General features: G+C 42.1%; 1 protein-coding gene across 3 annotated transcripts in view; it reads left to right on the forward strand.

Annotated features, from left to right (window-relative positions):
* Positions 1 to 13,675: 13,675 nt before the first annotated feature.
* LOC128582159 (zinc finger protein 883-like) overlaps positions 13,676 to 26,730 on the forward strand; it is a 67,280-nt gene continuing 54,225 nt past the window's right edge. For 2 of the 3 annotated variants that reach the window (XM_053585789.1, XM_053585790.1), the window contains exons 1-2: positions 13,676 to 14,209; positions 15,950 to 16,008. In XM_053585789.1, coding sequence (XP_053441764.1) covers positions 13,879 to 14,209; positions 15,950 to 16,008 — 390 coding nt within the window. In that variant the 5' untranslated portion in view covers positions 13,676 to 13,878. Of the gene's footprint in view, positions 14,210 to 15,620; positions 15,849 to 15,949; positions 16,009 to 26,730 lie in introns of those variants that run through there. The other variant, XM_053585791.1, reaches the window with a different exon arrangement.

Here is a 26,730-nt window from a genome sequence, read left to right on the forward strand (position 1 = left end):
GGCATCCTGCTTAGCAGCCTACTTGTCCCAGCCCACAGTGCGCATGTGTGGAATTGCTCCACACTCTTCAACTTCCCTCCTACTCCGACTCTCCTCCTTCTCTCTGTCTCTGAACTCCTCCTCTCAGTCTCTGGTGTAATCGGAGGAGTCACCAGGTTGCCTGTGCATAGCCTGCTGCTGCCTAAGGACCGAGGTAAGAACAAGTTAGGATTTATTTTTTTTTTGAAGTTTGGAGGTCTATTTTTTTTTTTAATTTTGCAGTTAGTAGGACCTTTTTTTTTGCAGTTAAGGGGGGCCTTTTATTTTCTGAAGTTAGGAGGTCTTTTTTTTTTTTGCAGAGAGGGGGTGCCTTTTTTTTGAAGTTAGAAGAGCTTTTTTTTGAAGTTAGGAGAGCCTTTTTTTTTAATGTTTTTTTTTTTTTTTTGTAGTTTCTGGCCTGGGCTGGGTTTGAACCTGCCACCTCTGGCATATGGGGCTGGTGCCCTACTCCTTTGAGCCACAGACACCACCCAGGAGAGCCTTTTTTTTTAAGTTGGTTAGTTGGTTGGGGGTGATTTCTAGGGAGTTTGCATCACAGTGATAATGCAAATAGTCAGTGCTCAGTGTTAAGGCAAATTGTCAGTGCTCAGAGGTAATGCAAATGGTCAGAGCTCAGAGGTAATGCAAATAGTCAGTGCTCGGTGGTAATGATAATTATAAGTGCTCAGTGTTAATGCAAATTGTTAGCAGTCAGTATTAATGCAAATTGTCAGCAGTCAGTGTTATTGCAAATGGTCAGCGGTCAGCGTTAATGCAAATGGTCAGTGCTCAGTGTTATCGCACGGGGGCCCAAACTGGTAATCTGCCTAGGGCCCTATGGGAATTTGATCCAGCTCTGCAGACAGCCAAGGAGTAGGAAACCCAATTTAATTGACAGTCAGTGCATTTATATTCTGATTGCTATTCAGTTGTGTATGATGTTGTATGTTGTGTACTGTCTAAGCCCCAGTTCACACTCTTGTGATTGCTTAGCAGTGCGAGTTCAGTCATATAAGCATATGGATGAACTCACATTAGATTCGGAAGAAAAAAGGCATACATGCCTTCTTTTTTCCCATGGTGGTGAGAAGACCCATGCGATCAGATTCCTGTGTGAGTTCACAGATCGCAATGTGGTTTGCACAGGGTAGTGTGAACTGGAAAGAAGGTTGGGGAACCATCTCTGTAATTGTGCCTGTTCCTGCACTGCACCAGTGTGAGCCGGAGGTAAAAGCAGAGTTCCACCATATGGGCACTGGTGAGGCTGAAATGATGTGGACTGGCAAGGCTGCATTGATGGGCACTGATCAGACTGCATTGATGGGCAGTGCAGTCTATATGTCTCTGTGTGGGCAAAGTTATTGCTGGTATATTGTTTTTGGAGCACTGTATATATATATTGGTATTTTACTAATAGCAATTTGGAATCCCTAGGAAACAATGATATCAAGAAAGAGAAAAACTGACTCAGAATGAATTTCAAAGAACAGTGGACTTATGATTACTTTTTCATGCAGTACAAGGAAAGAGCTGTGTGTTTGATAATGCCAGAATATAGTGTCTGTGTTCAAAGAATACAATTTGCATTGACAATATCAAACTCAACATAAAGATAAATATGATTGTTTGGTCAGAGAAGTGAGAAAAGATAAAATATTAAAACTGAAATATACATTGACAACTCAGAAAAATACTTTTGTGAAGCAGAAACAGCTAAATACTTCATCACTGCAAGCAAGTTTTCAAGTTGCCGAGCTAATAGCGTGCACTGGCAGACCATTCGTGGAGGGAGAATTTGTTAAAGAATGCCTTCTTTCTGTTGCCAAAGAGATGTGTCCATAGAAAGCCGATTTATTTAGTACAGTGAGTCTTTCAGGACCCTCAATTACATTAAGGATTGAAGAAATGGGAGATAATTTGCATCAGCATTTGCAAAACTCCACAAAAAAACTTTCCTATTTTTCCTTGGCACGCGATGAAACTAACGATATTTGTGATTCTGCACAACTTCTAATTTTTATTCGTGGGACGAATGACTATTTCAAAGTCACAGAAGATCTTGCTGCACTGCAAAGCATCAAAGGAACAACTACAGGAGAGGATATTTATGAAAAGTTTGCCAAGGGGCGGCACCTGTGGCTCAGTGAGTAGGGTGCCGGCCCCATATGCTGAGGGTGGCGGGTTCAAACCCGGCCCCCGCCAAACTGCAACAACAAAATAAATAGCCGGGCATTGTGGCGGGCACCTGTAGTCCCAGCTACTCGGGAGGCTGAGGCAAGAGAATCGCGTAAGCCCAAGAGTTAGAGGTTGCTGTGAGCCGTGTGACGCCACGGCACTCTACCAAGGGCGGTACAGTGAGACTCTGTCTCTACAAAAAAAAAAAAAAAAAAGAAAAGGTTTGCCAAACTGAATAGTTTGGAGCTGGACTGGGCAAAACTAGCCAGTGTGACAACTGATGGTGCTCCTAGGATGGTGGAGTCCAAGAAAGGAGTAATTGCTCGCATTAACCAAGAGATGGACAAACATAACCATTGTCATCCAATAGCCATACACTGCCTCATCCAACAACAAGCGCTGTGTAGTAAATCACTGTAGTGGGATTCTGTTATGAAAACTGTGGTATCTTGTGTTAACTTCATTAGAGGTAATACACTAAACCACAGACAATTTCAGGAATTTCTGTCTGAGTTAAATGTTGCCTGTGAAGATGTTCCGTACCACATAGAAATCCACTGGCTGAGTCGAGGGAGAGTTTTGAAACATTTCTATGACTTACTTCCACAGATTACAGCTTTTCTGCTTTCAAAAAACAAAGAAGAACCAGAGCTCAGTGATTCAGAATGGAAATGGCACCTTGCCTTTCTGACAGATGTAACAGAGCTACTCAACAGTTTCAATGTGCAACTTCAAGGAAAGGGGAAGCTCATCTGTGATATGCAATCACATGTGAAAGTATTTGAAGTAAAATTAGGCCTCCTCATCAAACAAGTGAAGGAGGAAAATTTCTGCCATCTCCCCACAACTCAAAATCTGTTAGCAGAAAATCCATTGGTTGCATTCCCAAAGAAAACATGTGTGGATTCACTGGAAAAGTTGCAAAAGGAGTTCCAATTTAGATTTAAAGAACTTCATCTCCATGAACAGGACATACAGCTTTTCCATAACCCATTTTCTATTGACATTGAAAATGTGGATACGATTTACCAAATGGAACTGGCTGAACTGCAGAATTGTGATTCTCTGAAAGACCCATTCAAGTCAAGCAGCCTTCCTAATTTCTATGCATCTCTCCCCTCTGAGACATATTCTAATTTCAGGAACCATTGCACTCAAAATGGCAACCATCTTTGGCAGCACTTATGTCTGTGAACAGACTTTTTCCAGAATGAAGCATCTGAAATCTCCAACCAGATCTAGACTAACTGATGCACACTTACATCACTTGTTACGACTAGCAGTGACAGATTTGGAACTGGACGTTGACCATCACATTAGCCAAAAGCAGGCCTATAGTTCCCATTGAAATACTGGTAAGTTTGTCAATTTAACTTTACTTGTTCTTCATTTTAAATATTGTATTTGTTCCTGTTTTGTTTTTTTACTTCAAAATAAGATATGTGCAGTGTGCATAGGAATTTGTTCATAGTTTTTTTTTAAAGTATAGTCTGGCCCTCCAATGGTTTGAGGGACAGTGAACTGGCACCCTGTTTAAAAAGTTTGAGGACCCCTGCTATACAGGGATATAATGCTGGAGAACTTCAGCCACCTTGTCTGCATGGGTAAGGATTGTGTAATCTGAAACTCTAAATGATATTCATTTCCTTTTTAGCTGCTGATTACAGGTGGTTTCTTGGTAGATAGTATGATTTAAAAACTTAAGATTTAGGAGTCAAAGTTAGTTAATCTCTTTTGGTTACTATAAAGAACATCTGTGTTCTTTTCTCCAAAGAAATGTTCAAGTGGACCTATTTTTTTTCTTTTTTTTCGGAGACAGAGTCTCACTTTGTTGTCCTGGGTAGAGTGCTGTGGTGTCATAGGGCACAACAACCTCACTCTCTTGGGCTCAAGCGATTCTTTTGCCTCAGCCTCCCAAGTAGCTGGGACTGTGGGCACCCTCCACAATGCCTGGTTACTTTTTTTGTTTGTTTGAGACAGAGTCTCACTATGTTGCCCTGGGTAGAGTGCTGTGCTGTCACAGCTCACAGTAACCTCTAACTCTTGGGCTTAAGTGATTCTCTTGCTTCAGCCTCCCAAATAGCTGGGACTACAGGCTCCCGCCACAACACCTGGCTATTTTTTGGTTGTAGTTGTCATTGTTGTTTGGCAGGCCCGGGCTGGAGTTGAACTCACCAGCTCCAGTGTATGTGGCTGGCACCCTAGCTGCTGAGCTACAGGTGCCAAGCCATGCCTAGCTATTTTTAGAGATGAAGTCTCACTGTGGTTCAGGCTGGTCTCAAACCTGTGAGCTCTGGCAATCCACCCGCCTCAGCCTCCAGAGTGGTAGGATTACAGGGCCACCATGCCCTGCCTTAAGTGGACCTATTTTTGTGCAGGCACACCCTTGTCCCCCTTTAAATATCTCGAACATGAGGCTACTCATGTCCTTTGTCATTTCCATTCACAGGGTGTTGTGTTACCAAACTGGAGGTGATTTTTTTTTTTTGCAGTTTGGCCAGGGCTAGGTTTGAACCCGCCACCCTCGGCATATGGGGCCAGTGCCCTGCCCACTGAGCCACAGATGCTGCCCACTGGAGGTGATTTTTAAGTTGGAGCAAGGAGAGGAGCCATGGATCATAGAAGAAGAGTCCCCAAGCCAGAGTCACACAGGTGAGTGACTGAGGATACAGGAAGCTGTAAAACCAGGGACAAATTGAACCCTAACGGGGGTAGTTTACATATTGTCATCTTTGAAAATTTTCAGGAGTCTTTTGTTTGTTTGTTTGTTTGTTTTTGCAGTTTTGGGCCGGGGCTGGGTTTGAACCCGCCACCTCCACTATATGGAGCTGGCGCCCCACTCCTTTGAGCCACAGATGCCACCCTCAGGAGTCTTTTTATAGAGTTAGTAGAACTTTGGAAGTGATTGAGAAGAGTTCGCCTGCATGCAGATGCATATAACAGGCAAATAACAGCTAAATAGTCTTTGTTTTCTTTCAAAAGTCCAATCTGTCTCATTTTAGACATTTTACTATTCTTTCTGTATCAATTTCCATTTTATCTTCTTTTCCTCATGTATTGTGCAGTCATATTATAAGTATTAACACTTGCTATATGCTAGTTTTGTCTGTGTGCTGGACATACAGCTTTAACAATATAATGACTGCATCCTAGTGGTAGAAGAGAGTGAGGTGTAGTGTGTTCTTTGTGAAAATGTGGTCAGGAAAGGACCTCTTTGAAGTCAGTGGTTTAATGAACATGGATTTGAATGAAGTGAGGCATTGGATTCCAAGTATTCCGGCCAGATGGTATATCCCGTCCCATGAACCTGATGCCAGAGTATATATAATATGTGCAGGATAGCAGTAAGCCTGGTTAGAAAGAGATCTGTGTGTAATGGAGAGTATGTAAGAGGTGCTATCATAGATATAGTTGCTTGGACTGTTGATAAATTTTGAAGTTATCTCCAAACTAGAATTTGCTTTTTGACTGAATTAGTAGGAAAGCATTCAGTGTTTCAATACTACACATGATGTTAGCTATAGTTTTTTTGGTAAATTCTCTTTATCAAGTTGAGGTAGTTACCTTCTGTATTAGGTGTCTCTAAAACCCTACCCAGGTTTGATGATTTGCTTAGAGGACTTGGAGGACTCAGTATACAGTTATGCTTGTGGCTAAGATTTATGACTGAGGGCGGCGCCTGTAGCTCAGTCGGAAGGGCGCTGGCCCAATATACCGAAGGTGGCGGGTTCAAACCCAGCCCCGGCCAAATTGCAACCAAAAAGTAGCCGGGCGTTGTGGCGGACGCCTGTAGTCCCAGCTACTTGGGAGGCTGAGGCAAGAGAATCGCTTGGGCCCAGGAGTTGGAGGTTGCTGTGAGCTGGGTGAGGCCACGGCACTCTACGGAGGGCCATAAAGTGAGACTCTGTCTCTACAAAAAAAAAAAAAGATTTATGACTGAAAGCAAACAAAGCAAAATCAGTAAAGGTAATAGGCAGGGCAGGCAAAATCCAGAGAAAAATAGGGACAAGTTTCCAAGAGTCTTCTCCCAGTGGAACAGAACACAATTACTTAATTCTTCCACCATGAAATTGTGACAACATAGGTGAATTGTTTTCTACCAGAGAAACATATCAGAGACTGAGTACTCAAAGTGTTTTGCCAAGTACAAAATTCCAGATTCCCAAAGGAAGTAGGTGGTTAGCTTGAGTCATATTATTTACACAAACAGCTTAGTTACAGTGAGCCATTCTTACCAGGGAATTGTGAGAATGTTCCTGAAATCCAAATTCCCAGGGGCCAACCAGAGACCGGCCTTGGAAGCAGACCTTTGTAAGGATGCCAATCTCACGCTTGGTATTTTAACACTTTTCTGCACACTTTCTATTCCTAAACTGCTGACAGTTTGTCCAAGTATTGGATTTCTCTGAATTTGATATAATCTTATATTTTTCATTAGTTTATTTACATGGTTGCTTGCTTTATGAGTATTTGAATGTTTAACCAGCTTGGCTACTTGGAATAAATCTTTCTTTGTCATGGTATATAATAATAATAATCATAATAATTATTTTTTTTTTGTAGAGACAGAGTCTCACTTTACTGCCTTCGGTAGAGTGCCATGACGTCACAGGACTCACAGCAACCTCTAGCTCTTGGGCTTCCGCAATTCTCCTGCCTCAGCCTGCAGAGCAGCTGGGACTACAGGCGCCCGCCACAATGCCTGGCTATTTTTCGTTGCAGTTCTGCTGGGGCCGGGTTTGAACCTGCCACCCTCGGTATATGGGGCCGGTGCCCTACTCACTGAGCCACAGGTGCCACCCAAGTGTATAATTATTTTTATTTGCTGTTGAATTTACAATTCTTTTTTCCAGACAGGGTCTTGTTCTGTCATCCAGGCTGAAGTGCAGCTCAATGCAACCTGAAACTCCTTGGCTCAAGTGATTTTCTGCCTCAGTCTCCCAAGGAGGTGGAAGAAACTACAGGTGCGCACCCCAACACCCTGGTATTTTTTCTATTTTTTGTAAAGATAGGGTCTAACTCTTGTTTGGTCTGGTCTCATACTCCTGATCTCAAGCAGTCCCCCTACCTTGGTCTCCCAAAGTGTGAGGATTACAAGCATGAGCCACTGCGCCTGGCCTGTATTTATAAATTTTTGTGTGTAAATTCATGAGAGTTACTGTCTGCAATTTTCTTTTTTTGTAGTTTGTTTGGTTTTGGTATTGAGCTAATGCTAGCCACATAAATAAAATTAGTTGGGAAGTATCCTTTATCTTCTGCTGGAAGAGAATGTCTAATTGTTAGGGTGTTAATTATTATTATTATTATTATTTTGAGGCAAAGTCTTACTCAGTCATTCTTAGTAGAGTCCTGTGGCATCATAGCTCACAGCAACCTCAAACTCCTCGGCTTAAGGGATCCTCTTGCCTTAGCCTCTTGAGTAGCTGGGACTATAGGTACCCACCACAACACTGGCTATTTTTAGAGATGGAGTCTTGCTCTTGCTTAGGATGGTCTCGAACTCCTATGCTCAAGCAATTCACCTGCCTCAGCCTCCCAGAGTGCTGTAATTAGTGTGAGCCACCACAAACATTTGAGTTTTTTAAAAATAAAACACCGTCTTAAAAATTAATGATGAATGGTATTTGTAGTTCTTCTTATTAAAAAGGCCTCTTTTATTTTTTCACATAGTACGAAGCATATTCTTATGCAGGATTGCATTAGGAAATAATAATTTTTAAACAATGTTATCAGATAATCATATAAATCCCAAATGCAGCAAAGGTAGGCAGTCTTCAGAGTGCACTTACAGGTTGTTGCAGTTGAAGCTACTCCTTTTGGATATTTTTCTAATTCAATATGAAACAGATTTCATTATGATTTTATCATGTGGCTTTTTTTTTTTTTTTGCACTTTTTGGCTGGGGCTGGGTTTGAACCCTCCACCTTCAGCATATGGGGCCGGTGCCCTCCTCCTTTGTGCCACAGGTGTCACCCCATTATGTGGCTTTTTAAAAGAAAAAAATGGTTTTGATTTCTTCCACAGCTCACAGTTCTTAGGTGAGATTTCATTTTGGAAATCATAGGGTCCAGAAATGGTTTGAGTAACCATATGTTCTTTAGACAGCAACATCTCTCAGCATAACTATAATAAGTAAGCATCAGCTATGGTACCAGTATATCCTGGAATCAAAAGTAAGATCGTAGGCTGGGTGCAGTGGCTTACGCCTGTGATCCTAGCACTTTCCAAGGCCAAGATGGGCCGATTGCTTAGGGCTTACGAGTTCGAGACCAGTCTGAGCAAGAGTGAGACCCCCATCTCTAAAAGTAACCAGGTATTGAGGCGGGCACCGGTAGTCCCAGCTACTTTGGAGGCTGAGACCAGAGACTCTCATGAGCCCAGGAGTTTGAGGTTACTGTAAGCTATGAAGCCATGGCACTCTACTGAGGGAACATAGAGACTCTGTCTCAAAAAAAAAAAAAAAGAGTAAGATCATTTCCTTTTTGTACATGCACTTAATTGTTTTAAAATATGAATATTTTTGCCATTTGTAATTTCTATTCTGGATCATAGTTCTGACTTCCACCTTTTTATGACTGCTTGAAGACAGTTGTTTTTGGTTTTGGTTTTTTGAATAGGCAAAGTAGTTTTATTTTTCTTTTTAGTAAATCATTTAGATTTCTATGTGTGTTCATTCATCGGCCAACTAAAATGGTAAATGTAAGGTCCTTGATACATACATTCATTTTAATTTTAATAGGGAATGAACATTTTTTGTTCTTTTCCACACATTCTCCTTACTAAACATGCAGTCTGGTAACTGATTAAAACACTATTTCTAGATGACACATAAAATACAAACACATTGGAAGCCAATTTAAACTCTTTCTGATCCAACTTTTCTGCCACCTGCATGCTCCCCAGCTCTTATTTATTTTGGGTGGGAAAGGGCTTAATGGATTACTTGTAGTTATCCTACAATTTTAAAAGAGCAAAACACAAATAAGAACTCACCTGATGATTTTATTATCTATTTTAGGTTACATAAAATAATTGAAATGTTTTTGTTTATAATTTTTTTTGTTTGTTTTTGAAACAGAGTCTGACTTTATCACCCTCAGTAGAGTGCAGTGGCATCACAGCTCACAGCAACCTCTAACTCCTTGGCTTAGGCAATTCTTTTTTTTTTTTTTGTAGAGACAAAGTCTCACTTTACTGCCCTCAGTAGAGTGCCGTGGAGTTACACAGCTCACAGCAACCTCCAGCTCTTGGGCTTACGTGATTCTCTTGCCTCAGCCTCCCAAGCAGCTGGGACTACAGGCGCCTGCCACAACGCCCGGCTATTTTTTTTTTTTGTTGCAGTTTGGCCGGGGCTGGGTTTGAATCTGCCACCCTCGATACATGGGGCCGGCGCCCTACTCACTGAGCCACAGGCACCGCCCGGGCTTAGGCAATTCTCTTGCCTCAGCTGTCCAAGTAGCTGGGACTACAGGGGCCCACCACAACACCCGGCTATTTTTTGTTGCAGTTTGGCTAGGGCGGGGTTTGAACCTGCCACTCTCCGTATATGGGGCCGGCGCCGCCCTGTTTATAATTTTTTTTTTTTTTTGAGACAGTGTCTCACTCTGTTGCTCTTGGTAAAGTGCTGTGGTGTCAAAGCTCACAGCAAGTTCAAATTCTTGGATTTGAGCAATCCTCTTGCCTCAGCTTCCTAAGTAGCTGGTACTACAGGTGTCCACAACACTCAGTTAGTTTTAGTAGAGACAGGGTCTCACTCTTGCTCAGGCTGGTCTCAAACTCCTGTGCTCAGGCAGTCTACCCACCTTAGCCTACCAGAGTGCTAGGATTACAGGTGTGAACTACCATGCCTGGCCCTGTTTATAATTGTTTTGAATGTGATATTTCTTGAAATAGTCTCCAAGATGAAGCCCAGGTTTCCCCTTACAAATTTCATGGTGGAAAATGGTTTCTTTCCTTCCATATTTCTCATTCTTTTGCTGCAAACCATGCAATCCTTTGTTGATTTTTTTTCATTTTGCATTATAAAATGCATTTTCCCATTTATAAGATGATGGTCTTCCCCTCTTTCTTTTTTTTTTTTTGTAGAGACAGAGTCTCACTTTATGGCCCTCGGTAGAGTGCTGTGGCCTCACACAGCTCACAGCAACCTCCAACTCCTGGGCTTAAGCAATTCTCTTGCCTCAGCCTCCCGAGTAGCTGGGACTACAGGCGCCCGCCACAACGCCCGGCTATTTTTTGGTTGCAGTTTGGCCGGGCCGGGTTTGAACCCGCCACCCTCGGTATATGGGGCCGGCGCCTTACGGACTGAGCCAAAGGCGCCGCCCCCCTCTTTCTTTTTTTAATTTTTGAGACAGAGTCTCAAGCTGTCGCCCTGGGTAGAGTGCCATGGTGTCACAGGTCACAGCAACCTCCAACTCTTGGGCTTAAGCAATTCTCTTGCCTCAGCCTCCCAAGTAGCTGGGACTACAGGCATCTGCCACAAAGCCTGACTGTTTTTTTGTTGCAGTTGTCTTTGTTGTTTAGCAGGCCAAAGCCAGGTTCAAACCCACCGGCCTAGGTACATGTGGCTGGCGCTGTACCCACTGTGCTACAGGCGCCTAGCCCCTTCTTTCTTGAATTTCTGTTCCTAACATTACTCTTGAGCTGAGTGTTGAGATTTCTCATGTAAGAAAGGTGTGTCTGTACTTTTTCTCCACTCCTTATCTAATGAGTAAAGGATGTAGCTGTTCACAACCACAACTTCCATCAGCCAGAAGAATAATTTTTTCTACCATTTGTAGGACCTCCTTGTAAATCTGTACCGTCTACAGTACTGATCAGCTCTGTCCACTCTTCCCATAAACTGTATATTCTAAAATAAGTGTTTGTTTTTCAAACTGAACAGGGTTATTTCTTCCTATAACCAGTGATCATCTACCTCTTGTCTTAATGGAACCTCTTTGGGCTATTTATTAGGGCAGGTCGAAGGATGGTAAGTTCTCTTAGTTAAACTTCATCTGAGAATATCTTTATTTTCTCTCCCTTCCTGAAAGATATACGTTTTTTTTTTTTTTTTGTAGAGACAGAGTCTCACTTTATGGCCCTCTGTAGCGTGCCGTGGCCTCACACAGCTCACAGCAACCTCCAACTCCTGGGCTTAAGTGATTCTCTTGCCTCAGCCTCCCGAGTAGCTGGGACTACAGGCGCCCGCCACAATGCCCGGCTATTTTTTGGTTGCAGTTTGGCCGGGGCGGGTTTGAACCTGCCACCCTCGGTATATGGGGCCGGCGCCTTACCGACTGAGCCACAGGCGCTGCCCCCTGAAAGATATTTTTGTGGAACACAAGATCCCAGGTTGACATTTCTTTTCTTTCTTTCTTTCTTTTTTTTTTTTTTGCCCCGGCCTGCGGGGAATTCAACGGGGACCTGGGAAACAAAGGGGTCAGTCGAATGAGGGGACAAGAGACACGAAAGAATGAGAACAAGTCAAGAGTCTGATCAAGCTCCGAAGAGTTTATTGTTTCAGCTGGGCTTATAAGCATTCAAACGAGGAAGTAACTAAGGGCTATTCCTAACAGGGCGGGGAGGGGGCTAGTTTCTGGAAAATTACTAGGAGAAGGACCCTAAGGCAGGGGGTGCATTTTTGAGGAGATATGCAAGGGGAAAGTACCGTTGCTGTTTACGGTTGCTCCTAAAATCAAGATAGCAAGGGGCATTTTTGTGGTATGTTTTGGCTCCTGGCATTTTTTGAGACATAGTCTCATTTTTTCACCCTCAGTAGAGTGCTGTAGCATCATAGCTCACAGCAACCTCAAACTCTTAGGTTCAAGCGATTCTCTTGTCTCACCCTCCCAAGTACTTGGGATTACAAGTGCCTGCCACAATACCAGGCTATTTTTAGAGATGAGGTCTTGCTCTGGCTTGAACCTACAAACTCAGGCAATCCACCAGCCTCAGCCTCACAGAGTGCTAGGATAATAGTGTGAGCCACTGTGCTCAGCCCTGACATTTCTTTTCCTGTGGCACTTGAAAAGTTTTGTGCTGCTTCTTTCTGGCCTCTGTGGTTTCTAATGAAACATCACTGTCATTCTAATGGTATTCTCCCTGATAAGATGTCTTTGTTCTCTTGCTGCTTTCAGGATTAAAAAAACCTTTACCTTTCACAAGTTTGTGATGTGCCTTTGTATGGATTTCTTTGAGGTTATCAAGTTTGTGACTTATTCATTTTCTTAAATATTAATGACTTTTGCCAAATTTGGGGAATTTTAATCTATTATTTCTTTGAGTGTTCTTTCAGCATTTCCCTCTTTCTTTTCTCCAGAAACTTTGATGACATAAATATTAAAAAAAGTTTTTTTGAGACAGAGTCTCACTCTTTTGCCCCAGGCTAGAGAGCGCTGGCATCATAGCTCACAGCAACCTCAGACTCCTGGGTTCAAGCAATCCTCTTGCTTCCCCAGCCTTCCAAGTAGCTGGGACTACAGGTGCCTGCCACAACATCTGGCTAGTTTTTCTATTTTTAGTAGTGAAGGGGTCTCACTCTTGCTCAGGCTGGTCTCAAACTCCTGAGCTCAAGCAATTCACCTGCCTATTTTTTCTTTTTGGAGACAGAGCCTCATTCTGGTGTCCACGCTAGAGTGCCATGGTCCCAGCCTAGCTCACAGAAACCTCAAATTCCTGGGCTCAAGCAATCCTCTTGCCTCAGCCTTCCAAGTGGATGGGACCATAGGCACTGGCCAAAATTCCCAGCTAATTTGTCTATTATTAGCAGAGATGGGCTGTTGCCCATCTCCTTAGATCAAGCCATCCTCCTGCCTTGGCCTCCCAGAGTAGTAAGATTACAAGTATGAGCCACTGCCTGGCCCCTAGTAAACTATACAATAAATTCTTGGCTACCCTTTTTCTTTAAGGCCAATTCCAAGCTTAAAAAATGCTTTTAATATGCTATATGGTAAACATTACTGATAAAAACATGTTTTTTCTTCTTAGAGTCAAGACAACACAAAATAAGCAAAGAGAAAATTGGCCCGAAAACTTTTTGTTTGGAATATTTTTAAAGATTCTGGGAAAGTCCTAGGAATCTCTAGCTACTCAGTTCTTTTAAATTACCATATACTGGCCCGCTGCCATGGCTCACGGCTGTAATCCCAGCATTTAGTAGGCCAAGGCAGGTGGATTGCCTGAACTCAGAGGTTCGATACCAGCCTGAGTCAGAGCGAGACCGCGTCTCTAAACATAGCCGGGCGTTGTGGTGGGCGCCTGTAGTCCCAACTACTTAGGAGGCTGAAGCAAGAGAATCGCTGGAGCACAAGAGTGGGAGGTTGCTGTGAGCTGTGACAGCACAGGACTCTACCGAGGGTGACAAGTGAGACGCTTGTCTCAAAAAAAAAATTACCATATACTACACAATGTCATTTTTAGTTTTTTCTTAATAACTCGAATAATAATTATTTTGTACAATTTTTGAAGCTATTGTGAATGGAACTTATTTCTTTTTTTATCATTGGGGGGAAAACTGGTGTTATATTTTTCCAAGAACATTTTTTCTGACAGGATAATGATAAATATTATGACTATGTGTTCGTATTTCCGTAAACTCGCAGAAGGCGGTGTGTCTAATGACTAAGCACAAGAATCTCAGGGAAATGTCTATTTTCTGGTTTTTGTATATTACTCGGTAATTCTTGGGCTAGCCTGGCAAAAGGTATGATAATGAAATATTATTTGGGAAAAGCCGGGCTGTTCCAGTGTGTTTTCCTGGTAGAACAGGGCTCCGGTTGGTCGGTGGTCCGGCACCTGTTGAGGCCGCGGGCGACCCCACCTCTCGCCCCTCTCCCTGCGCGGGCGGTGGAGGCGCCCTCCTCCCTCCCGGGGCCTGATGGGAAGCGGCGGGCTCCGCGCTCTGTGCGCATGTGCGGCGCGCGGCGCTCACTTCAAGGCCGGCTCCGTTACTTTCGCGAGGTGGTACAGGCTCGTCCGGGTGTCGGAGCTGAGTCGCGCGCTCGCCGCGCTGTAGGGGTTCCGGGGTTGCATGGAGGTAGGAGCGCGGTCGAGAGGGGCCTGTGTGGACCGGAGCTGGCGGGCGAGTCCTGGGCGTCCGGGACGGCTCGGGCAAGGCCTGTGGAGAGCGCGCCCGAGGCCCCGTCCCCGCGGAGGGCCGCCTCCAGCGGGCTCCCCGAGGAGGAGGCTCTCCGCCGGCTTCTACGCTCTCTGAACGATGCCCCGTGTGAAGCATTTAGCCTCCTATCTGGTAGTTAATGGTTAAGGAGGTGTTTTCGTTTGATATCTTGGTGAATTTTCATAGCTGTTTTAGCAAATAAAACAGGCATGGAAAGTTGAATGATTGACCCAAATTCACATACCTAAGCAGGCGAAGGAGTTGAGGTCCAAATCTATTCTCTGCCAAATCTTTTTATTTATTTATTTATTTATTTATTTTTTATTTTTTATTTTTCTCTGCCAAATCTTACGTTGCTGCTAGTAAGATACTCTGCCGGGAAACCAGCCAGCGTCCTGCCCTTCACAGCCCCAGGGGGCACAGGTGCCTTCCTGATTACTCCGGTGAGCCCCAGGTTCTGTTCCCAGGCGTCTTGATTTGAGCTTATAGAAGGGCTAGCCTATAGGGTTCAGATTGGGGACCTTAGATTCCAACTGAATGGATTTTGTTCTCCAGGCCAGGGCCCCATCTCTTTTGGAACAAAGAATTGAGAGGGAAGGAACCAGAATCCCACCTGTGAGAAAACCCTGAATCAGACCTCTCACCAGAGTTTCAGAGCTAAAGTGGAGGACACTCTCCCCGCCTCCTTCACAGTCCCCAAGCAACAGATTATAGCTGAGGAAGTTTATTTAAAATTCTTCGAACAGCCCACATTTCTTTTGTTCGCTCATGTTTTTCAGATTCTGAGTTCACATGGGGTGTTTGTCCATGTATTTGAAATCTGTATATTTTGATTTTAGAATCACAAAATGGTGCTGCAAGCAGAATATACAAGGTTTATTTTTTTCATTTGAAAAATAAAACTCAGAGCCTGAGAGAGACAATGAATTGTTACAGGTCGCTCTTTTGTTACCAGTAGAGAAAAGAGTTTCTTGATTTCTTGTTTTCTTTGCATAGTTGGACTTACAAAGAAGTCTTTAAAAATGATGAAATTGCAGTCAAGGTAGGACGAATATTTTTAAAAATCTTGCATGGAAACGTTCTCTTCCAGAGTTTCTGTGAATTGTTCAACAATATCCCTAGTATTTATAGGAAAACAGATAAACAGTGAAATCTGAGTATTTCCTACCACATCAGGTTTAATGAAGACATTGTTTCTATATTTTAGTATTCTGTAATTTATAAATTGCTTGTATTTAATTTTTTTTTTTTTACATGTTCAGAGAAGAACATAACTTGTTAAAATCATTGGGATGTATGTGGTGACTTTCACCCAGTAAAAAATTGGACATTGGGGCAGTGCCTGTGGCTCAGTGAGTAGGGCGCTGGCCCCATATACCGAGGGTGGCAGGTTTGAACCCGGCCTCAGCCAATGGGCAACAAAAAATATCTGGGTGTTGTGGCAGGTGCCTGTAGTCCCAGCTACTCAGGAGGCTGAGGCAAGAGAATTGCTTAAACCCAAGAGCTGGAGGTTGCTGTGAGCTGTGTGATGCCACCGCACTCTATCCAGGTCAACAAAGTGAGATTCTGTCTCTTAAAAAAAAAAAAAAATTGGACTATGCTCAACTTGATCTGGTCCCCGCCAAATTCCTCCTGACTGCATTCTTTTTTCCTCCCCAGCTTTACCTTCATTCTTCTCCACATTTTCCCGAGACCAGCAGAAAATGAACAGATCCCAGGTGAGTTGTTTGTTATTACTACCTTATAAATACTGCCTAAATAATTACTATCTTATAAATAATCCTTGTCTGAGGATTTTAAGTGTCACTAGATTAGAGTGGAAATAGAGAAATCAACAGGGAAAATATAGAGTAGCAGATTAATAAGATTATTTAGTGCGAGTGTGGTGGTTCACATTTATAATCCTAGCACTCTGGGAAACTAAGGCAGGAGATTGCCTTAGGTCAGGAGTTTGAGACCAGCTTCAGCAAGAATGAGACCCTGTCTCTACAAAAAATAGAAAAAATTAGTTGGGCATGGTGGCAAGTGGCTGTAGTTGAGCTGGGTTTAATTTTTGTTGTAGCTGTAGGTTCCAGAGGCTTTAGTTTTCCTCTAGTATTCTTAATTTTTCTCTTGACCTTGGGATTCCCTGAGAGCTCCACCTTGATGAGAGTCTGTGTCTCGCAGCTCTGTTCGCTATAATCCACTCTTAATGCTGGAGCCCTGTTGATGTGGTAGAGCGTGAGGACAGGAAACATTTCTCTGATCTCATGGTTATATCTGAGTCAGTGGGCTTTTGCCCTTGGGCTGTGATTTTCACAGTGCTTCTTCAGTGGTACAGCTTTTTTCTCTCTTTACCTCCTACCTTCTTTCTTGGCTGAGACTTTCTACTTTATTTCGGTGAAACCCTAGGCCAGCGGTTCTCAACCTGTGGGTCACGACCCCTTTGTAACAATGAAAATACATGCAGCATTAGGAAGGTTGAGAACCACTGCCCTAAGCCTTTGTGATTCTGTGTTTTTCCTTTTAAGTGAGACAGAAAGGCTAGAGATGGATGGGAAAAGAATTCCCTTCCTCTGGCTTGGTCCCTGTAGCTCAGTGGTTAGGGCGCCGCCCACATACACCTGAGGCAGATGGGTTCGAACCCGGCCAGGGCCTGCTAGACAACAATGACAACTGCAACAAAAAAAAGCCAGGTGCAGTGGTGGGTGCCTGTAGTCCCAGCTACTTGGGAGACCGAGGCAAGAAAATTGCTTAAGCCCATAGTTTGAGGTTGCTTGTGAACTGTGATGCCATGGCACTCTACCGAGGGCGATAAAGTGAGTCTGTCTCAAAAAAATAATTCTCTTCCTCTAGCTGGGATTATATTTCAGAGAGTAGACCTTTGTTGTGGAAAAGGCTCTGAGCATATTTTACAGTAGATACTGTTTCTCTCCTCTTGCTAATTCTAAGAGTGGGTCTTTCTTACGATTTTTTCTATGAGAACCTGGTGAGGTTCTCAGAAGGAAAGTGCATGAAAATGTGGGCACCCTTCTAAGACTGCCGTTCCCATGAATTTCTCACTTTGATACTTTTCTTTCTTTCTTTTTTTTTACATTTCAATTTTTTTTCTTTAAAAGGAGTGAGTTGTGTACAATAGGGTTAAATGCTTTATAGACAAGAAAAAAAACTGCGCTAGAACTAACTTATTTATCATCCTCCTTCTCTTCCTCCTCTTCCTTCTTTTTCTTTTTTCAGCCTTGAAGACTCCCTTTTTCGCTGCATCAGGCTTTCCTTTAGCTCGGTGTGCAGCAATATCTTTTTAGTATTTTTCCTTCAGCTTTGCAGCCTTCTTTTCTTTTCATAAGGCTACTTGTCATCCGCAGCAGTGTTATTCCATGTCTCTCCCAGTTTCTTTGCAACATCACCGATGGATTGGCTGGGATGTTCTCCTTTGATTTTTGGGTGATACTCAGAACAGAACAAGAAAAAGGAGGCCTCTTGGGTGCATTGGGATCCTTGAACTTTTTTTTTGTTTCCCGTTTAGGAGGGATATAGGTTTTCATTTCTCTTTTATAATGGGCCTTGTCCACTTTTGCCATATCTTCAAATTTTCCTTTTTCTTTAGCAGACATGGTCTTCCACCTCTCTGAGCACTTGTTAGAAAACTCTGAGAAGGCTTGGCACCTGTGGCTCAAGTGGCTAAAGCATCAGCCACATAAACCTGAGCTGGTGGGTTCGAATCCAGTCCGGGCCTGCCAAACAACAATGACAGCTGCAACCAAAAAAATAGCCAGGCAGGCACTTGTAGTCCCAGTTACTTGGGAGGTGGAGGCAGGAGAATCGCTTGAGCCCAGGAGTTGGAGGTTGCTGTGAGCTGTGATGCCACGGTACTCTACCCAGAGGGACAGCTTGAGGCTCTCTCTCAAAAAAAAAAAAAAAAAAAAAAGAATAGTCTGAGAAGTTGACTGAAGCATTTGGGTGCTTCTTCTTGTGCTCCTCCCAATAAGTTTGCACAAAGAATGCGTATGATGACATTTTGCCTCTCAGCTTCTTAGGATCTCCTTTGCTCCTTTGAGTTGTTTTTCCTCACTGAGGCACAGAGTCGCCTAGTGCCTGTCCGGCTCTCACTTGCCCTGGTGCTGTCTCTATGGAACTCAATGTACTGCAGTGGCTGTGAGAGCAGGAGCCAGATGCCTGATACTTTTCTACACTAAGCTGACAGCACTTTTCGGATGTACCACTTAACTGCTCTCACCAATTTAGGGCTCTGGCTCCATGTAAGCAGATCTTGCTTGTGACTTGGGATGTGACAATCTCTCCAGGTTTCAGGGGTGTGGTTAGCCTTGTGGCTTTAATTCTTTTTTTTTTTGGAGACAGAGTCTCACTTTGTAGCCCTTGGTAGAGTGCCGTAGCATCAGAGCTCACAGTAACCTCAAACTCTTAGACTCAAGTGATTGTTTTGCCTCAGCCTCCCTCGTAGCTGGGACTACAGGTGCCCAATACTACACTCTGCTGGTTTTAGAGAACAGGTCTCACTCTTGCTCAGGTTGGTATTGAACTCCTGAGCTCAAGCAGTATCCCCATCTTGGCCTCCCAGAGTGCTAGGATTACAGGTGTGAGCTACTGTGCCCGGCCACTAGCTTTTTCTTGTAAGACGGGAGTGACAGCTTCCAAGCTCTTTATATATCAGAGTTGAAACCAAAGTTTTATTTAATTCTAAACTCTTTCAGTAGGTTTCGTTTTTTTTTTTTTTGAGACAGAATCTTAACTACGTCACCCTTGGTAGAGTGCCGTGGGATCACAGCTCACAGCAACCTGAAACTCTTGGGCTTAAGCAATTCTCTTGCCTCAGCCTCCCAAGTAGCTGGGACTACAGACACCCACCACAATGCCCGGCTATTTTTTGTTGCAGTTGTCGTTGTTTAAGAGACCTGGGTTGGGTTTGAACCCGCCAGCCCCAGGGAACATGGCTGGCGCCCTACACAGTGAGCTAAGGGTGCTGAGCCTGTTCATTTTATTTTTATTTATTTATTTTTTTACCATCTTTTTTTTTATTAATATTAAATCATAGCTGTGTACATTAATGCGATCATGGGGCACCACACATTGGTTTTATAAATAGTTTGACACATTTTCATCACACTGATTAACATAGCCTTCCTGGCATTTTCTTAGTTATTGTGTTAAGACAATTATATTCTTTTTTTTTTTTCCGTTGGCAGTAGAGATCTTTAATTTTTTTTTTTTTTTGTTGAGACAGGGTCCCACCCTATGCCCCTGAGCAGAGTGCAGTGGGCGTGGTAGCTCACCACAACCTCAGACTCGGGCTGCGGGCACCCCGCTGCCTCAGCCTCCGGAAGCCGCTGGGATTACAGGCGGAAGCCGCTGGGATTACAGGCGCTTGCCGCAGCGCCCGGCTGGGTTTTTCCATTTTTTTCATGAGTCAGGGTCTCACTGTCACTCAGGCGAGTCTCGAACTCCTGAGCTCAAGCGATTCTCCCTCCTCAGCCTCCCACAGTGCTGGGATTACAGGCGTGAGCCACCACGTCCGGCGAGATCTTTAATTTTTTTGTAGAGACAAGGTCTCACTGAGTAAACACTGCACATATTAGTTTCACCAAGTTTTTATAGAGTCCAAATTTAAAATACGCATGCACCCTTACATGTCAATAGTATTCATGTTTGACAATTTAATATAGTATTTTTGCACAGTTAAAAAACCACTTGCCAGTTCAAATTGAAGGTTTTTTACACTACAATCATGCTACTTGTGTACTGCCAAGGACAATTATATTCTACATTTACTAAGTTTCACATGTACCCTTGTAAGATGCACTGCAGGTGTAATCCCACCTATCACCCTCCCTCCACCCATCCTCCCCACTGCTTCCCCACTCCCTCCCCTCCCTCTCCCCATTCCCCATATTCTTAGGTTATAACTGGGTTATAGCTTTCATATGAAAGCCAAAAATTAGTTTCTTAGTAGGGCTGAGTACACTGGATACTTTTTCTTCCATTCTTGATATTTTACTAAGAAGAATATGTTCCAGCTCCATCATGTAAACATGAAAGAGGTAAAGTCCCCATCTTTTTTTAAGGCTGCATAATATTCCATGCTGTACATATACCACAACCATTAATCCATTAATCCATTCGTGGATCGATGGGCACTTGGGCTTTTTCTATGACTTAGCAATTGTGAATTGGGCTGCAATGAACATTCTGGTGCAAATATCTTTGTTATAATGTGATTTTTGGTCTTCTGGGTATATACCTAGTAGAGGAATTATAGGATTGAATGGCAGGTCTATTTTTAGATCTCTAAGTATTCTCCAAACATCTTTCCAAAAGGAATGTATTAATTTGCATTCCCACCAATAGTGCAGAAGTGTTACCTTTTCTCCACATCCACGCCAACATCTCTGGTCTTGAGATTTTGTGATATAGGCTAATCTCACTGAAGTTAGATGGTATCTCAAGGTAGTTTTGATTTACATTTCTCTGATGATTAAAGATGATGAGCATTTTTTCATATGTCTATAGGCCGCGCGCGCCTGTCTTCTTCAGAGAAGTTTCTCTTCAAGTCCCTTGCCCAGCCTGCGATGGGATCACTTGTTCTTCTCTTGCTTATACGTTTGAGTTCTCTGTGGATTCTGGTTATTAAACCTTTGTCAGAGACATAACCTGCAAATATCTTCTCCCATTCTGAGGGCTGTTTGCTTGCTTTACCTTACTGTGTTCTTGGCTGTGCAGAAGCTTTTTAGTTTGATCAAGTCCCAGTAGTGTATTTTTGAAGCTGCTTCAATTGGCTGGGGGGTCCTCCTCATAAAATACTCGCCCAGACCGATTTCTTCAAGGGTTTTCCCTGCACTCTCCTCTAATATCTTTATAGTTTCATGTCTTAAGTTTAAATCTTTGATCCAGTGAGAGTCTATCTTAGTTAATGGTGAAAGGTGCGGGTCCACTTTCAGTCTTCTACAGGTTGCCAGCCAGTTCACCCAGCACCATTTGTTAAATAGGGAATGTTTTCCCCACTGAATGTTTTTAATTGGCTTGTCAAAGATTAAATAATGGTAAGTAGCTGGGTTCATCTCTTGGTTCTCTATTCTGTTCCAGACATCTACTTCTCTGGTTTTGTGCCAATACCATGCTGTTTTGATCACTATCGATTTGTAGTATAGTTTGAGGTCTGGTAGCGTAATTCTTCCTGCTTTGTTTTTATTTTTGAGTAATGTCTTGGCTATTTGAGGTTTTTTCTGATTCCATATAAAACGAAGTATTGTTTTTTTAAGATCTTTAAAGTATGACAGTGGAGCTTTAATGGGAATTGTGTTGAAATTATATATTGCTTTGGGTAGTATGGACATTTTAACAATGTTGATTCTTCCTAGCCATGAGCATGGTGGGATTTTCCATTTGTTAATATTTTCAGCTATTTCTTTTCTTAGAGTTTCATAGTTCTGTTTATAGAGATCTTTCACGTGCTTTGTTAGATAAATTCCCAAATATTTCATCTTCTTTGGCACTACTGTGAATGGGACAGAGTCCTTAACTGTTTTTTCAACTTGACTATTTTTGGTATATATAAAGGCTACTGATTTATGAATGTTGATTTTGTAACCTGAGACGCTGCTGTATTCCTTGATCACTTCTAGGAGTTTTGTAGTAGAGTCCCTAGTATTTTCCAGATATACAATCATATCATCTGCGAAGAGCGAAAGTTTGATCTCTTCTGACCCTATATGGATACCCTTGATCGCCTTTTCTTCCCTAATTGTGGTGGCTAAAACTTCCATTACAATGTTAAAGAGCAATGGAGACAATGGGCAGCCTTGTCTGGTTCCTGATCTGAGTGGAAATGATTCCAATTTAACTCCATTCAATATGATATTGGCTGTGGGTTTCCTGTAGACGGTCTCTATCAGTTTAAGAAATGTCCCTTCTATACCGATTTTCTTAAGTGTTCTGATCTTGAAGGGATGCTGGATATTATCAAAAGCTTTTTCTGCATCGATTGAGAGGATCATATGGTCTTTGTTTTTTAATTTGTTTATGTGCTGAATTACATTTATAGATTTACGTATATTGAACCAGCCTTGAGACCCTGGGATAAAACCAACTTGGTCATGATGTATAATTTGTTTGATGTGTTGCTGGATTCTGTTTGTTAGGATCTTGTTGAATATTTTTGCATCTATATTCATTAGTGATATCGGTCTATAATTTTCTTTTCTTGTTGGGTCTTTTCCTGGTTTGGGGATCAGGGTGATGTTTGCTTCATAGAACGTGTTGGGTAGTCTTCTTTCTTTTTCTACCTTTTGGAACAGGTTGAGTAATATAGGTACTAATTCCTCTTTAAAGGTTTGGTAGAATTCTGATGTGAACCCGTCTGGTCCCAGGCTTTTCTTTTTAGGGAGGTTTTGTATGGTTGATGCTATTTCGAAACTTGATATGGGCCTGTTCAACATTTCCACTTGATTCTGGCTAAGTCTTGGAAGGTGACGAGCTTCCAAGTATCAGTCAATTTCCTTCAGATTTTCATATTTCTGAGAATACAGTTTCTTGTAATATTCATTAAGGATTTTTTTGATTTCTGAGGAGTCTGTTGTTATTTCGTCTTTGTTATTTCTGATTGCTGAGATTAGAGATTTTAGTCTTTTTTTCCTGATTAGGTTGGCCAAAGGTTTATCTATTTTATTGACCTTTTCGAAAAACCAGCTTTTTGATTTATTGATCTGTTGTATAATTCTTTTGTTTTCAATTTCATTTAATTCTGCTCTAATTTTGGTTATTTCTTTTCTTCTACTGGGTTTGGGGTTGTAATGTTCTTCCTTTTCCCATTGCTTGAGATGTCCCATTAAGTTGTTAACTTCCTCTCTTTCTGTTCTCTTGAGGAAGGCTTGCAGTGCTATAAATTTCCCTCTTAGAACTGCCTTTGTGGTGTCCCAGAGGTTCTGATAGTTCGTGTCTTCATTGTTGTTTTGTTCCAAAAAGTTGGCGATTTCTTTCTTTTTATTTATTTATTTATTTATTTTTATTCAATCATAGCTGTGTACATTAGTATGATCATGGGGCACCATACACTTGGTTCATAGATCATTTGACACATTTTCATCACACTAGTTAACATAGCTTTCGTAGCATTTTCTTAGTTATTTTGCTAAGACCTTTACATTCCACATTTACTAGGTTTCACATATACCCTTGTAAGATGCACCGCAGGTGTAATCCCATTAATCCCCCTCCCTCCACCTACCTCCCCCTTCCCTCCCATCCCTTTCCCCCTTCACCCTATTCTTAGGTTGTAACTGGGTTATAGCTTTCATGTGAAGGTCCTACATTAGTTTCATAGTAAGGGTGAGTACATTGGGTACTTTTTCTTCCATTCTTGAGACACTTTACTAAGAAGAGTATGTTCCAGCTCCATCCATGTAAACATGAAAGAGGTAAAGTCTCCATCTTTTTTTAAGGCTGCATAATATCCATGGTGTACATATACCACAATTTATTTATTTATTTATTTTTTTTGTAGAGACAGAGTTTCACTTTATTGCCCTCCGTAGAGTGCTGTGGCGTCACACAGCTCACAGCAACCTCCAACTCCTGGACTTAGGCGATTCTCCTGCCTCACCCTCCCGTGTAGCTGGGACTACAAGTGCCCGCCACAACGCCCGGCTATTTTTTGGTTGCAGTTTGGCCGGGGCCGGGTTTGAACCCGCCAGCCTTGGTATATGGGGCCGGCGCCAGGCTCGCTGAGCCACAGGCGCTGCCCACCACAGTTTATTAATCCATTCGTGGATTGATGGGCACTTGGGCTGTTTCCATGACTTAGCAATTATGAATAGGGCTGCAATAAATATTCTGATACAAATATCTTTGTTATGGTGTGATTTTTGGTCTTCTGGGTATATGCCCAGTAGAGGGATTACGGGATTGAACGGCAGATCTATTTTTAGATCTCTAAGTGTTCTCCATATCTCTTTCCAAAAGGAATGTATTAATTTGCATTCCCACCAGCAGTGCAAAAGTGTTCCCTTTTCTCCACATCCACGCCAACATCTCTGGTCTTGGGATTTTGTTATATAGGCTAGTCTCACTGGAGTTAGATAATATTTCAAAGTAGTTTTAATTTGCATTTCTCTGATGATTAAAGATGATGAGCATTTTTTCATGTCTGAAGGCCGTGCACCTGTCTTCTTCAGAGAAGTTTCTCTTCAAGTCCCTTGCCCAGCCTGCGATGGGATCCTTTGTTCTTTTCTTGCTAATGCGTTTGAGTTCTCTGTGGATTCTGGTTATGAAACCTTTGTCAGAGACATAACCTGCAAATATCTTCTCCCATTCTGAGGGTTGTTTGCTTGCTTTACTTACTGTGTTCTTGGTTGTGCAGAAGCTTTTTAGTTTGATCAAGTCCCAATAGTGTATTTTTGAAGCTGCTTCAATTGTCCGGGGGGTCCTTCTCATAAAAAACTCGCCCAACCCAATTGCTTCAAGGGTTTTCCCTGCACTCTCTTCTAGTATTTTTATAGTTTCATGTCTTAGGTTTAAATCTTTAATCCAGTGAGAGTCTATCTTGGTTAATGCTGAGAGGTGTGGGTGCAGTTTCAGTCTTCTACAGGTTGCCAGCCAGTTCACCCAGCACCATTTGTTAAATAGGGAATGTTTTCCCCACTGAATGTTTTTAATTGGCTTGTCAAAGATTAAATAACGGTAATTAGCTGGATTCATCTCTTGGTTCTCTATTCTGTTCCAGACATCTACTTCTCTGTTTTTGTGCCAGTACCATGCTGTTTTGATCACTGTCGATTTGTAGTATAGTCTGAGGTCTGGTAGCGTGATTCCTCCTGCTTTGTTTTTATTTTTGAGTAATGTCTTGGCTATTCGAGGTTTTTTCTGATTCCATATAAAATGAAGTATTGTTTTTTTAAGATCTTTAAAGTATGACAGTAGAGCTTTAATGGGAATTGCGTTGAAATTATATATTGCTTTGGGTAGTATGGACATTTTAACAATGTTGATTCTTCCCAACCATGAGCATGGTATATTTTTCCATTTGTTAACATTCTCAGCTATCTCGTTTTCTTAGAGTTTCATAGTTCTCTTTATATAGATCTTTCACGTCCTTTGTTAGATAAACTCCCAAGTATTTCATCTTCTTTGGCACTACTGTGAATGGGATAGAGTCCTTAATTGGTTTTTCAACTTGACTAGTTTTGGTATATATAAAGGCTACCGATTTATGAATGTTGATTTTGTAACCTGAGACGCTGCTGTATTCCTTGATCACTTCTAGGAGTTTTGTAGTAGAGTCCCTAGTATTTTCCAGATATACAATCATATCATCTGCGAAGAGCGAAAGTTTGATCTCTTCTGACCCTATGTGGATACCCTTGATCGCCTTTTCTTCCCTAATTGTGGTGGCTAAAACTTCCATTACAATGTTAAAGAGTAATGGAGACAATGGGCAGCCTTGTCTGGTTCCTGATCTGAGTGGAAATGATTCCAGTTTAACTCCATTCAATATGATATTGGCTGTGGGTTTGCTGTAGATGGTCTCTATCAGTTTAAGAAATGTCCCTTCTATACCGATTTTCTTTTTTTTTTTTTTTTTGTGGTTTTTGGCCAAGGCTGGGTCTGAACCCACCACCTACCAGCATATGGGACTGGCGCCCTATCCCTTTGAGCCACAGGCGCCACCCTATACCGATTTTCTTAAGTGTTCTGATCATGAAGGGATGCTGGATATTATCAAAAGCTTTTTCTGCATCGATTGAGAGGATCATATGGTCTTTGTTTTTTAATTTGTTTATGTGCTGGATTACATTTATAGATTTACGTATATTGAACCAGCCTTGAGACCCTGGGATAAAACCAACTTGGTCATGATGTATGATTTGTTTGATATGTTGCTGGATTCTGTTTGTTAGAATCTTGTTGAATATTTTTGCATCTATATTCATTAGTGATATCGGTCTATAATTTTCTTTTCTTGTTGGGTCTTTTCCTGGTTTGGGGATCAGGGTGATGTTTGCTTCATAGAACGTGTTGGGGAGTCTTCCTTCTTTTTCTACCTTTTGGAACAGGTTGAGTAATATAGGTACTAATTCCTCTTTAAAGGTTTGGTAGAATTCTGACGTAAAACCATCTGGTCCCGGGCTTTTCTTTTTGGGGAGATTTTGTATGTTTGATGTTATTTCCGAACTTGATATGGGCCTGTTCAAAATTTCCACTTGATTTTGGTTAAGTCTTGGAAGGTGACGTGCTTCCAAGTAACGGTCAATTTCCTTTAGGTTTTCGTATTTCTGAGAGTAAAGTTTCTTGTAATATTCATTAAGGATTTTTTTGATTTCTGAGGAGTGTGTTGTTATTTCGTCTTTGTTATTTCTGATTGATGAGATTAGAGATTTTACTCTTTTTCTCCTGATTTGGTTGGCCAAAGGTTTATCTATTTTATTGACCTTTTTGAAAAACCAGCTTTTTGA

The sequence above is a fragment of the Nycticebus coucang genome, chromosome 3 (assembly GCF_027406575.1).
Source record: "Nycticebus coucang isolate mNycCou1 chromosome 3, mNycCou1.pri, whole genome shotgun sequence".
Taxonomy (NCBI): domain Eukaryota; kingdom Metazoa; phylum Chordata; class Mammalia; order Primates; family Lorisidae; genus Nycticebus; species Nycticebus coucang.